We start from the raw sequence: 14226 nt of genomic DNA, 5'->3' as shown, positions 1-14226 counted from the left end.
GATTCTACATTGTTGAATTTCTCAAAAATTACCTTTTTCATGCATTTTTAAGAAGTGTCCGTCTTACCCGCAGTGTCCGTCTTTGCCTACCTTCCCCTACTTTTATACACTTTATAATTTATTTGATAGGATTCATGCAGAAGATTTTGATATTTTTGGCTTTTAAGTGATTTAAGTTTATTGGTAAAAATGCAATTGATAGCGCATTAGACAATTCTTGAAGCAAATTGTACAGATTTGACGTTTGATCTGTCAAATTAAAAAATTGCGTATCTCCGAAGCGGCGTAACTCGGAAACAAACTGTACCTGTAATATATTTGACTTGAAATTTGCAGCATAGGGTAACTGTACCAGTTTTCGGCAGTGTACCTATTTTCGGCAGGATAGCTAAAAACGTGAAATTCTGCCCAAATGTGGTAAAAAATTTCACAAAACACAATTTTGTAGTGAAAGTGTAATTATTTGATATTCACATACGAAGTTTCACACCATTTCATTACGTATTTTTCAAAATATCAAATAAATTGTGCTTTTTTTCGGCAGCTTTGCTGTCAGCCAATGGTTCGGCAGGTTTTGTGATTAAGAGAATCAGAACAGTAAAACAATGAAAAAGTGGTGTATATTAAAGATTTTATGCTTATTTAATTTATTCTAACTTGTTCGGTATTTTAAAATCACGATAAACAGGTTATTTTTCACTTTAAATGCTGCCGAAAATAGGTACACAGTAAATGTTCATTTTTGACAGCTCAATGTTGTGGGCTCCTGCCGAAACTCGGAACAATAACACACCTTGGATTTGGCTGAATATTTCTTTAAAAATTGATCAGAACACTACAATGCGTATATCGATACATAATATGACCTTTCTTGTACCAAATATCACCAATTTTACGACAAACAATGCACTAACTTAAGAGAAAAATAAATATTTGTAAGCCAATTCGCACCGTACGCTATGACCATCAAACTGACCTAATGGCTGCTCTGTTTAAACGTCGCATCAAAATGGCTGTCAAAACGGGCCAAAATAAGCAACATAAAATTATTATTTAAAGTGCTTTTTAACATCAGTATTAGGAAAGTAAGAGTGTAAAATTGCTTTAAACAATTTTTTGTACATATTTACATAGAAAATAACATTTTCTGACCCGTATTCGCGCTGCCGAAAATAGGAACACAACCTGCCGAAAATAGGAACAAACTGCCGAAAATAGGGGCAAAAGCAATGTTTGCATTTTTACGAATATTTATGAAAAAGGGCTTTGAACCGGCAAATAAAAAATAGTGTAACATATTATGATAGTTTATCAACCAGAATAACATCACTTTCATGAAAAATAATAAAAAATGTTTATTTGTGAGCAGTTTTTGTGAAACTGCTGCACTAGCGTGCCGAAAACTGGTACAGTTACCCTACTTGATGGAATAATTATCATTAATATGTGTCAATTCTATATCCAAATTTAAACTTAAATTTCTTGGATTTTGTCCAATTCTTAGGTTGTTTTTCATCGTGTGTGTGTTTCTGTTCTGTGATTCTTTAAAGGGAGTGTGAGAAATTTTCTAGGCGTTTGCGCAGTTAATGCTTACATCAACTAAAGTTTATCGGCTACAGTAGCAACAGTAATATCATTGATGTTCTTGTTAAATTAGAGCATACATTTGCCCAACATTTTAGATGTATTCGAATGAAGTTTAAAAGATTTCCAATATTGTGATGTGATTATTATGTAGTGAGTATCTGATACAATTTTAAAGTGTTTAATTGTGTCGAATTGTGCAAAGAACGTGGAAATTTCAATATTGGCGCACCTATCTTTGCAGCCATTTTAATTTAAAAAAAGAAAAAGAAGTGAATTGCAATTAAACTATCAGAAGAACCTTATTTTTGTGAAATTACTTCCACAATGATGGCAATGAGTGCAAAAAGAAATAAAAAATCTAGTTTTGATTTACATGAGCGCTGGCTTTGGTATAGTATTGTATTGCTACTTCATATACCCTATACTATTGGTAAGTTGGAGTTGTATAAACAATTTGGAAATGCAGCCAAACATGATATTATTGAAAGACAATAATATTTAATATTTTACTCATACATGCTCAATTATCAATTGGATGTATTTGTGATAATAGTGGAGCAGAATTTTACCACACGATTTTTACCAATTTTAGGTGCATATGGAAACGTGGTGTCGCTTCCGGGAGAGTGCCGTGATATGAATGGCAAGAAAGTAGAACAAGGTAAATGACACTCAGAAAGAATGATGATTCTTACTTTTGACCATAACCATAACTTTTTATTCTCTGCATCGTTCATAGATGCACACTATGTGCCTCCTGGATCGGATACGTGTAGATTGTGTTTATGTGACAATGGTCATCCAAAGGCATGCAAAGCTGTGCTTTGCTCACCGCCTCATGATTGTAAATCCTTTCAGATTGGTAGTTCATGTTGCGAATTCATCTGTTTAGATGATACAATAGGCAACACTACGGATAAAACCTACGACATCGGCATGTGACTAGTAGCTACTGGAGTGATTGTTACATTTTCTTTAACCTTGCTTTTCTTCATAATTAGTCGCTTAAGGCATCGTAAAAGTCGTGCCCAAGAAGGTCGCGAAGCCATCGATGATTCTAATCAACGCAATATGGTTAACAATGTGAGTTACATGGGAGGTAGTATTGGCTATCTCGGTGGAGGAACAATGAATATGGATTATTCGTATGTAGACCATGCCATAGCTCCGCACTACCAGCTTTGGAAACCACCAGGAGCATATTACACGAGGGGGGAAGCTCCACCTCCTTACGAGGAAGCAATAGCCATCGCTCATGCCGAGTCCTTGAGTTCGTGTACCGTCAGGTAAGATTAAGAGTGGAAGAGTTATTTATTTTAGATTTGTATGTATATTGTTAATATAACCTTTTCTGGTTTCTGGGACTGATGAAATTATATGTTATAATACAGAAAATTCTACGCATAAACACCAAAAAAACATCGTAAAATTTGTCCTATTGGTTCTTTTATGTAATTATGAAAGCTAAAATTTCAGCCTTCACCTGATATTATTGAATCTGTTCAGTCAGAAAGCAAGGAGCAGTGTACCAACCGAAACAAATATGGCATCATACTTCAAGTGAGGAACATATTAGAGTACCCGTGCATATATCCTTTTTTTAATTCAACAGACCTCCGATTGTTCTCAAATATCTCGTAAAATTGTGAAATTTTAAGACAGATTTACAAAACAGTACATAGTAAAATCATCAAAGCACGCAATTTGCTATGGATCTAATTGTCAAACCAGATTTTCTTCTTCTTCTTTTCGTTTTTAGACTTCAAATTGCACGGGATCATCCCACCTGATATATCAACTTCATAACACTTTGGTTAAATCATAATAAGTGATCGTTACCAATTGGCAATTTACTGGCTGCGATTTACACCTGTTCTCACTTTCCCTTGAATCTTTATCCGGTTGCTATGGATCGCAATCCATGAGAATGGATCGCAATCAGCTTCGCAACTATGCGCGGTGCATAGTTTATTTGGTGACCGCTAGGCGTACCTCACGATTCTCCTTACAACAGGCGATTTGAAAAGCAACAATTTCATATTGTTCTATGATTGAACCCAATTGAGAACTTTTGTTGAAAACCCATTTTTAAGCAATGAATAACATTTGACAGATTTGTCAGCTTCTACGCATCAGAATAGATTTCCAACCAGACCGTAACTCCATAGCATGTTATATCCGGTTGAATTTCGAAAGCCTGAACATGACTGAACGACCACGTAGGTCATAACGCCGAAAAAAAAGAAGATTGTGAAGGTTTGTTTGGAAAACTTAGTCCAATAATCAAAAAAGTATGAATAGTTATGTAAGCTTCACATAAAAAATACGATTAGATTTTACAGTTTAATGTATTCATTATTAAATTCTTTCCTTGGGATTCAAATGTGTCCCGCGGTCACTAAATAAACTATGCGCTACAATGAAATTTGCGCTAAAATCTGTCAAATATTATTGATTGCTTAAAAATGGGGTTTCAACACAAGTTCTCAATTGGGTTCAATCATAGAACAATATGAAATTGTTGCTTTCCAATTCGTATATTATGAGGAGAACCGTGAGGTATGTCGAGCGGTCACCAAATAAACCAAATCTAAGGGTAGCTGAGAGCGATCAAAACGTAGTTGAAAACGATTCAGACGTAGTTGATTGCGTTCCATTCTCATAGATTGCGATCCATAGCAACCGAATAAAGATTCAAAGGAAAGTGAGAACAGGTGTAAATGCCACCCCTACAGTGGCGGGTCTAGCCTCTCCGAGGCTCTAGGCGTTATGGTAGACGGGCCCCTTTACCAAATCCATCTAGGGGGGGGGGGGGGGGGGGGGGTTGTTAAATGGTGTACGAATCATGCACTGCAAATTTTCTAAGTTTGCTGCAGTAACATTTTTTACTGAAAGTTATTGAGTAATACATGGTTTTGTCGTTTCACTGAATATTTGTAAAACAAATTACTGAAAATGCATTTATTTATTCTGTCAAAACGACATGTAAGTCAGTTTGAGCCTCAAAAGAAAATATAATGCGATGCCCGCTTGCTCGTGATGAACAAAAATTTGATTTGGGTAAGCGGTTACTTACAGACACCCCGATAAAATTTTAGGTGCATATTCGGCTTGCGGAATTAACGTTTTGGTTGAGAAAAATCTTCACACCACTTTGCTGTTCTTGCTGAAATTTCATGATTACCGTGAGTGCATACCAAATCAACAAACTTGTTTCGACAAAATACAGTTCACATCTGTATAAAACTTTATGAAACAGAAATGAATATGAGCAGAATGGACTGCCATCCTGCGCATCAATAAAAACCCCAATTTCTATACTTTTTTTCGCCAATTTTCAATCGATATCAATGACTGAACTATCAGTAATATCAGAAAGGCTTTGTGGTATGTTCAAATTTTGGGTACTGTGGATACTGTTTCGAAGCGGACTTTCGACACTTCATCGTCTAGGCGATCATATAAACCTTTAGGACGTTGGAGTTTAGAGGGCTTACCTTGGGTAGGAGGACATAAGTAAACTCCTTAAATGAGAAGTCGGTAGATGATGGATGGGCTCAGTCCTATCCTGACAAACCGAACAAATCTGACCTGCCATGATCGGAGTTGGTTTTATTTATACTCAAAAGAAGTTAAAGGTCGGAAAGTTATCGTTTTCGCTAAGCTAGTTACGTTTGTCTTTTATTGACAAGAACGATGGTTCTAAACGATATTTTCTTTCCTACTTTACAGTTTCCAGCTCGTGTTTCATAGTACGGACGATTTGATTTAAAATGGTGATCGTGAGCATAACATAAAAACAAAATTTTGCTTTTACGTTGGTGTTTACCTTTACAATGAATACTGAAGTACCGTCTTGCTTCGAATTACGGCCACTTCATTTTCAATCGGTCAGAGCGATAACTTCTTGCACGCGGGAAAACAATATTTTCATTCGAAAGTAACTGGAAATACCCTGTATTGCAGTATGTTTGTCTAAATTGATCCGCGGACCTCAGGTTGGAGGACACTGCTTTAGATAAGCTGCTTTCGAAATGATCGAGCGTTGAGGGCCAGGAGAATGCTTTTTTTTACACATACTTTATTATATTATTACAGTTAATACACAAAATAACTGGTTTATGATATTAAACAATGCGATTGGTTATATTGTTGTTTTTCTTAAATTATTATATCATCCAAGCAAGTTTCAAATTCGTTTTATTAACTTACAATTACTAAAATTGATTGTAAAGATTTTTCAGCCAGGTCAGACAAAATGATAGCGCATTTCCTTAAAAAAATACTCCTAGAAAATCGTTGCATCCTTAAAAAGCAATAGTGTGTAATCATTGTTCTCGTAAAATCAACAGTCAGGTTTTTATGGAATTATTCGTTTCTATTTTCTAATTTCTCCTCAAATTTGACCATATTGATTGGTCCGACAATCCATGTTATGGTGATCAAATTTGGAAGAGTTCAACGATATGAATTGTCATATTAAAATATGTTCAGTTAATTTTTAATGAATAGGATCTTCCTATCTTTCAAAATCGCGCCAATATTTTCAGACCGGACCTGACTGCATATTGTGGCGGGCCGAACTTTGCCGACCGCTGCCGACAGCTTAATTAGTTCAAATTTTACGCGATCATTCATATCGATATTTCCTTTCCGTCGACCCTTCCAATTTTGACCCAAACCCTTCAACAGCTTGCCTTTCTACCATCACTTCGTCCAGTCCACAATTTTGACTAAGGCCCAAAGGTTAGCCGGGGCACGAGTTCTTAGTTTTTGCGAGATAACATAGACACAAGCCAAATTAAAAAGCGCACACATCGACATCGGAATCGATTCTTGAATGAAACATCAACAGATAAAAAGAGCGTGCTTGGTGTCAGCCAATTTTTCTTGCTAATTTCTACGGCTACGAACCGTTGTGTTGAGATCGGTTTCGGAGCCTTTTAATGTCGTATGTGCATGTAGTTTGCGTGAGGCAGCTGTTGTAACGGATTTTCGCTTTACCCAACTCGTGCGTAGCGTTCAATGCATTCGATCCAACACTTTGGGCCAACGATGATGAAATGATGATATTGTTTTGAGCTGTGGACATGTATCACAACGTTCTGCGCTTCCAACTAAGGTAAAAATATTGCATATGTTAAAAAGGCAAATGTTTTCTGCTTCTGATAGTAAAATGCTTCTGATTAATAAAATAAATATGCTTCTGATAGGTCTGGTAGTAATAGTAAATCTGATTGTAAACATAACACCCGGAGGGAAAATGGGGGTATATTGGGTTGACAACACCAAATGGAAGGGGCCCCTCAATCGACGGGATCATCAACGGGGCCCCCAAATGGCCGAGGCAATGGAGATTGTTCTTCATATTATGGCTGTATATGGCTGTATGTAGATGAAGTTGTAACGGTTTTTGGTCTTGTTGTATTCGCAAAAATGGAAAAAGTCGATAAAAACCATATACAGGCGGTCCCCGAGATACACGGTTAATGGGGACCGAAAACGGCCGCAAAAAACCGCGTATCTCGAATTTCCGCGTAAGTCGAATCTTGTGATTTCTAGACAAAATATCACTAATTTTCGTGTTAATTTGCAACTAGGGGGTGGTTTTAGCCACATAATCAATTATTTGATATGATTCTGAATGAAATAACAGTTTCAAACCTTTTGAAATAGTTTTTAACATCCGATCAAAACAGAAATTATTTGGCATTTTACAATAGATGCGTAAAATCAGTACAATTTACTCAAAGAACTGTCAAATTTAGGAAACCGCGTATCTCTGAATCCTCGTATAAGAGGTACCGTGTATCTCGGGGACCGCCTGTGTAAATGAACATGGTCCATAGGTTCCTTGAGTATTTTTATACCCTTCCCCCTTCCTTCTAACTGAAACCTTTCCCATTTCCCCTTCTCTTCGGTCCACAAACTTGATGTGTTCGATTAGGATCTGTCGCTGACGACAATTTAGGCTTAAAAAGCAAAGCGTTGCTAGGTCAAAAAATGCTGATTAGCTACGTTATGCAACGCGCCAGCGATGCGCGCTGGTTTAACGATTAAATGGAAAAATAGGCTAAGAAGAATAGACTAAGAAGAATATGCTGATCGACGACGGTCAGCATTTTTAGAGTATAAAATCAATTGAATAAATTAATGAAGCCATTACTTGCCAAGAACCAGTTGGTGCGTTCATTATTGTGCTTAAGTCGGCGTGTACTGTGCCTGTCTTAAGCTGCTGCTCCGAAAGACACTTTCGTGTGCGCGACAAATGGTGGCTCCAGAGAGGACGCATCAACCAATGGTTCGGCAAGTAGTCAAATAAATCGGGAAATAAAAACCCGAAGTAGTAACAAGCCCGTAAAGGCGTGAATAGACCCCACAGCAACCCAAGCAGGGTTGTGATAGTGAAACAACGGCGACGGACGACGATCCGGCGTAGCCGATCTACGACAGCCAGCCCAGGAAGAAGGGCCACGCACCAGTTGCTCGACGAAGCAAAACCCGAGAAGCGCCTCGGCGGTGAGTGAGTACAAAAGAACTGTAAGTGCAACGTCACAACAGTGAATAGAACGCGGTCATTACCGCTAGTGAAGTGACGCAATCGAAAGTGAACTCGACACTGCCAACGTATAAGGCAAATGCTGAACTAGTGAAAAGGTGACCAATACGTTTACGCCGCGAGCTTCGAAAGGTGCATCCGTTCTCGCAACGCAACATGAAACCGTCAGTTTAGCGCCAGTTGAAAAAAACAGTTATCGTAAAACGCGTGCGTCGCAAGTATCGGACGTTAACTCCGACGAAACGTATAACGAAACACGTGTGCCGCGAGCTAAATATTGCATAAGGCATCCGACGCAGTGCAACGTAGGAAGAACAAATTGAAGAAATTAATTGTGACGAGTGTATCCATCGTGTGTATGACTGTCGTGTGTATGACCGCCGACCCACCGCTAAGAAAACATCGTTCCGGTTGAGGCAACCATCGTTCTCGGTTTGAGGGCAACCGGCGAGTAATACAGAAGACGTCGTATTTGAAGACAAGCAGCAGTGAAGACATCACTCCCGATCCAGCCGTCCCTGACCAGCCGAATAGGAGTTGACCCTGCTGAAGCGGATCTGAACCACGGTGAGTTCAAGATGGAATACGATTTTAAAAAGAATCCGAATGGGCACTGCAAATTATGCACGAACCCAGATGAGATAGGAAAATTGATAACTTGTATTGATTGCGACAGGTGGTTTCACTTGTCATGCTTAGACATAAAATCACCTGTTAAAGATTTTTTATGCAAAAATGTAAAGATAGGGAAGTTGAACGGCAGGAATATAGGTCAGCACTAATGCAAACGCAAAAACTGCTGAAAGAAAAAATGACAAATGAAGAAGAAAAAGAAAAAGAAAAAGTAAGAATAGAAGAAGAGCTAAAACGGCTACAAGAAGAGATACAAAACAAAAAATCAGAAGATGTCAATGAAAAACCAATGGCAAGTTTAGACGTAAAACTGTTAACTCAGAGTTTAGACAGAATGGTTCAATCGTTGTGTTCTAAGGACTCGAAAGTAACACTTTCAAAGCTTCCAGATTTTGATGGAAGCTATAAATGCTGGCCTCAATTTAAACAAGCCTACGAAGAAACTTCCCGAGCTTGTAAGTTTTCAAATTTAGAAAACATGAATAGGCTGCAAAAGCATCTGAAAGGCGAAGCACTTCGTGCGGTTAGCGGGTTAATGCTTAACCCAGAAAACGTTCCGCTTGTATTAAACAGGCTCGACAAAATGTTTGGAAATGCTGAAAGCATTTACAAGTCTTTACTGTTAGAATTACTAGTAGTAAAGCACATAACGATAGATAATCCCTCAGCATTTTTAGAATTTTCCAACGCTTTGCGCAATCTCATTGACAACATGGTGTTGTTGAAGCAAGAAGGTTTTTTGAATGACCAGAGGCTGCTAAACGATTTGACATCAAGGTTTTCAACCGAACTTAGGAACGAATGGTTGAAACACACAATAAGTAGGAAACAAGATAATAAGAATCTTACGCTAGAAGACCTAGCAGAATGGCTGAAACCCTCTGAAGAACTGGCCATTATACTGGCCGCGAACGAAGGAGTAGCCAAACAAGAAAGGTCGAACCGTCAAAACATGCAGCATCGTCATAAAGGGCCAGAAAAGGAAACGATATGTCTAATTTGTGGATTTCCTCATGAAACCACTCGTTGCCAACAATTGAACGGTAAGACGCCCGATGAAAAATTATCTCTTTTCATTCGGCATAGAATTTGCACTAATTGCTGCAAGTACAGCAACCATAACGCCCAAAACTGTCGCCTACCACCACAATGTAGTGTGTACGGTTGCGGCAAAAGGCATCATAGTATGTTTCATAAAAGAAATCCGGTAGAAGGGCAACCAACAAACAAAATAAATTGCCATCAGGAAAAGAATAATCTGTTCTATCAGATCGTGCCCATCACTTTGCACCATAATGATAGAAAATTCGAAACTTATGCATTCATGGATCCTGGCTCTTCAACTAGCCTCATTTTGGAAAGTGTCCGAAAAGAACTAAACGTTCACGGACCAAAAAGACCGCTAACTCTCTCCTGGACGGACGGAAGCATTCAAAAAGAGACAGAAAGTAGGATAGTTCCCATAACAGTAGAGGGAGCTAACAAAAGAAAATTCCAAGTAAAAGGTCTCAGAAGTGTAAGGGAACTTAACCTTCCCGTTCAAACCATAGATGCTCCGTGTTTGCAAAGAAATTTTAAACATTTGAAAGGCATTAGTATCTCTAGCTATGCAGATGCGAGGCCTACCGTGCTACTAGGCCTTCCACATTCGTATCTTTGCCATGGTGCAAAATATCGAGAAGGTAGACCAAACGAACCAATTGCCCATGAAACGAGGCTTGGTTGGGTCATTTTTGGGGGAACGAATACGCCAAATGTCACAGAGAACTCATTTGTGATGACAGAGACGTACGAAGAAGAAAACAAGAACATGATGCAAATCTTGCGTGGTTTCTTTTCTACAGAGGAATTTGGAGTAAAACCTACTCCAACCCGTGCCTCTGAAGAAGACAAAAGAGCGTTAAAGATTATGAAAGACACGCTTAAAAATACTGGCGACGGATACGAAATTGGTTTAGTATGGAAAACCGACAATCCTAAATTACCAGATAGTTACGGACAAGCGCATACGCGCTTAAAAAGTCAAGAGAAGGCAATGGAAAGGGATCCAAACTTAAAATCATGGTATCATAAAGAAATAAACGCATACGTTGAAAAGGGATATGCGCGTAAGGCGACACCAATGGAACTGCTGCAATTGAACGGGAAAATAAACTATATTCCCCACTTTTTCGTGATAAACCATAATAAACCCATTCCCAAACCACGTTTAGTATTCGACGCGGCTGCAAAAAATCAAAATATATCCCTTAATTCTCAACTTCTTTCCGGCCCAGATCTTACTGCGTCCCTGTTCGGAGTGCTAGTCCGCTTCAGGGAACACAAAATAGGCTGTTCAGGAGATATCAAGGAAATGTATCACCAGGTAAAGGTGAGACGGGAAGATCAAGACGCTCAAAGATTTCTATTTCGAGCATCGCCTTCTGATGTTCCTCAAGTTTACGTTATGCAAGTGATGACGTTTGGGGCAACTTGCTCACCAACTTGTGCTCAGATTGTCAAGAACGAGAACGCACTACGTTACAAAAATATCTATCCCCAGGCAGTAAAAGCGATTGTTGAAAATCACTACGTAGATGACTACCTAGATAGTTATCCAGATATTGATACAGCCGTGAATACTATCTCGGAGGTGTGTAAAATACATGATGATGCTAAATTCTTTATGAGAAATTTCTTTTCCAACTCAAAAGAAGTGGAGAAAAGCATTCCAACCGACAGGTTATCCGAGAAAAGTGTACTTGGCATAGAGGAGAAAAATCAAAATTTCGATAAAGTGTTGGGATTGATTTGGGACAAAGAGTCTGACGTCTTTACCTACAAGTTTAAAAGGGCAGATATTAAAACACTAACGAAACGTCAGATGTTCTCATATATAATGAAAATCTACGATCCTCTAGGTCATCTTGCCAACATTACTGTTGAAGGTAAGATTTTGATGCAAGATCTTTGGAAAACTAAACTAGACTAGGATGACGAAATCACACAGTCCATAAAGGAAAAATGGGAAAACTGGATAAGCCGAATCGAAAACTCGATCAACATATCTATACCTAGATGTTTTTCGATTGGAAATAACGTAAAGATCAGGGAGCTCCATACTTTCGTAGACGCGTCAGAAAAAGCCTTTGCCGCAGTTACGTATCTTAGGACAGTCCACGACTTAGGCACCACTGTCGATCCCTAGGCTTGAATTGCAAGGGGCAGTGCTAGGCACTCTCCTAAACGAATCAATCAAGAGGGAATTGCGCTTAAAGGTTCAAACAGAATTCTTTTGGACCGATTCAAAAACAGTTCTAGCTTGGCTTAACTCAGAGCCTAGAACATATAATCAGTTCGTAGCCCTGAGAATCGGAGAAATTTTGGAGTTCAACTCTCCGAAGCAGTGGAACTGGGTAGCATCTGCAGAAAACCCTGCTGACGAAGCTACAAAAACTTGTAAGAAAAAGTCAATATGGTTAAATGGTCCCGACTTTCTAAAAATTTAGAAATAAAAACACTAACACCAGACATTCCGGACACATTTGAAGACCGGAAAAGGGTAAACACTTCGAGAACAGTGGAAAGAATAGATTATGACGGCATTTCCGTCGAATGGTGTTCCAACTGGCACCGTCTAAAACGATCGGTAGCGTACGCACTAAAGTACTTGGATTGGTTAAAAAGTAAGGCTAAATCCCTGTCATTTTCGACAGCAATCGATAAAGCTACCCTTGACTTAGCTGAGCGCCACTTATTAAAAAAGGCTCAATGGGAAAGCTTTCAAACGGAGATGATACAACTCTCATTGAAGAACCCGATTAATGGCAGCAGTAAAGTTAGGTGCCTGTGCCCTATGTTGGACCAAGATGGGATCATGCGTTCTAGAGGAAGACTTGAACACGTTAAATTTCTTCAATTTAACGCACGTAGCCCTATTGTCCTACCAAAAGGGCATCACATTACAAACCTTATCCTGCAACATTATCATGAAAGGTACTACCACCAGAAGAGCGAATCAGTGATGGCTGCAGTTCGTCAAAAATTCTGGGTGATAGATCTCAGAAGCAGTCTTAAGCACGTAATAAACAGATGTCAATACTGCAAAAACGCACGAGCTAAACCAATCCCACCAATAATGGCACCACTGCCAACATGTAGAACAGCAGTGTTTAAAAAACCATTTACGCATTGTGGAGTAGATTACTTCGGCCCCCTATTCGTTACGATAGGCAGACGGTCAGAAAAAAGGTAGGGTGTTATATTTACGTGTTTAACCACGAGAGCAATCCATATAGAAATAGCCATTGATCTAACGGGAAGCACCTTTATTGTTTGCTTAAAAAATATGCAATACAGAAGAGGAAAGGTATCTTTCCTATACAGCGATAATGGGACCAACTTTGTCGGAGCCGACAATGAGATGAAACAAATAAGATATCGATGTGCCTCAGAAGGCATAGAATGGATCTTTAACCCACCAGGCGCCCCTCATTTTGGAGGTGCGTGGGAGCGAATGGTTGGAGAAATCAAGAGTCTGCTTCCCATGGCTGAGAGTTATAAAGAACACGTTCTCAGATCAATACTAACTGAGATAGAGTTCCTAACAAATAATCGACCATTGACTCACTTAACACTAGAACAAGAAGATGACGAGCCCCTAACTCCAGCTCATTTCTTGCTAGGTTGTTCCGGCGAGGCGGAGCCGAATATCTCGGATATCACCAAAACAGAATTGGTACGGTCCGATTGGAAAAGGGCCCAGGCAATCACACAACAATATTGGCGACGGTGGATAGCTGAGTATCTCCCAAAGCTCTCTATACGAGAAAAGTGGACTCAACCGGCCAAACCATTACAAATAGGCGATATTGTCACGTTTCCCGATGAACAAAGGAAAGGAAAGTGGTTTAAAGGCCGAATCTGCGAGCTGGTAACTGGCGTAGACAGACAAACTCGTTCAGCACGAATCAAAGTAGGTAATAATGTAGTTAATAGGCCAACTGTAAAACTAGCAGTACTCGAGGTAAAACGAGATCAAACATTTCCAAATTGGGGAAAAAGGAAGGAAACAAATCTTAACGTTATAAAAGCTAAAGCAGAAGAACTAGCAAGTCAAATACCAAAAAGGAAAAAGCTCAAAATTAGGCCCGTATCATGGAGCTCATCCTTAAAATAACAATATACATAGCCGCTCTGGTAAGAGTCGAATGCTTATCGATTTTACCTATCCCTGAACCAGGAATATACTTTGATCATATTGGGACACTCCTATTGAAAAAAGGAGCATGGGAAACGACATTCCATACGGGGACACGTCCGGCAAACGATACGGATACGTTACAAACGTTGAAAAAACACTTAACCACAGTATTGAACTCCGTTAATAGTACGGACTCCGAACTCTCAGATCTAAAAGTTACACTTCAGCGCGAATGCAACCATGCAATTCAACTAATTCAAGGAAT

General features: G+C 39.1%; 1 protein-coding gene across 2 annotated transcripts in view; it reads left to right on the top strand.

Moving 5' to 3' along the window:
• The first annotated feature begins 1588 nt into the window (after positions 1 to 1588).
• LOC121600935 (probable serine/threonine-protein kinase DDB_G0282963) overlaps positions 1589 to 14226 on the top strand; it is a 92805-nt gene continuing 80167 nt past the window's right edge. The window contains exons 1-3 of one of the 2 annotated variants that reach the window (XM_041929714.1): positions 1589 to 1737; positions 2180 to 2248; positions 2327 to 2873. In XM_041929714.1, the coding sequence (XP_041785648.1) occupies positions 2659 to 2873 (215 nt within the window). In that variant the 5' untranslated portion in view covers positions 1589 to 1737; positions 2180 to 2248; positions 2327 to 2658. Of the gene's footprint in view, positions 1738 to 1831; positions 2018 to 2179; positions 2249 to 2326; positions 2874 to 14226 lie in introns of those variants that run through there. The other variant, XM_041929713.1, reaches the window with a different exon arrangement.

This window comes from Anopheles merus, unplaced genomic scaffold (assembly GCF_017562075.2).
Source record: "Anopheles merus strain MAF unplaced genomic scaffold, AmerM5.1 LNR4000012, whole genome shotgun sequence".
Lineage (NCBI taxonomy): Eukaryota > Metazoa > Arthropoda > Insecta > Diptera > Culicidae > Anopheles > Anopheles merus.
The sequence above is the reverse complement of the archived record's forward strand: the minus strand, read 5'-3'. Positions and strand labels throughout refer to the sequence as shown.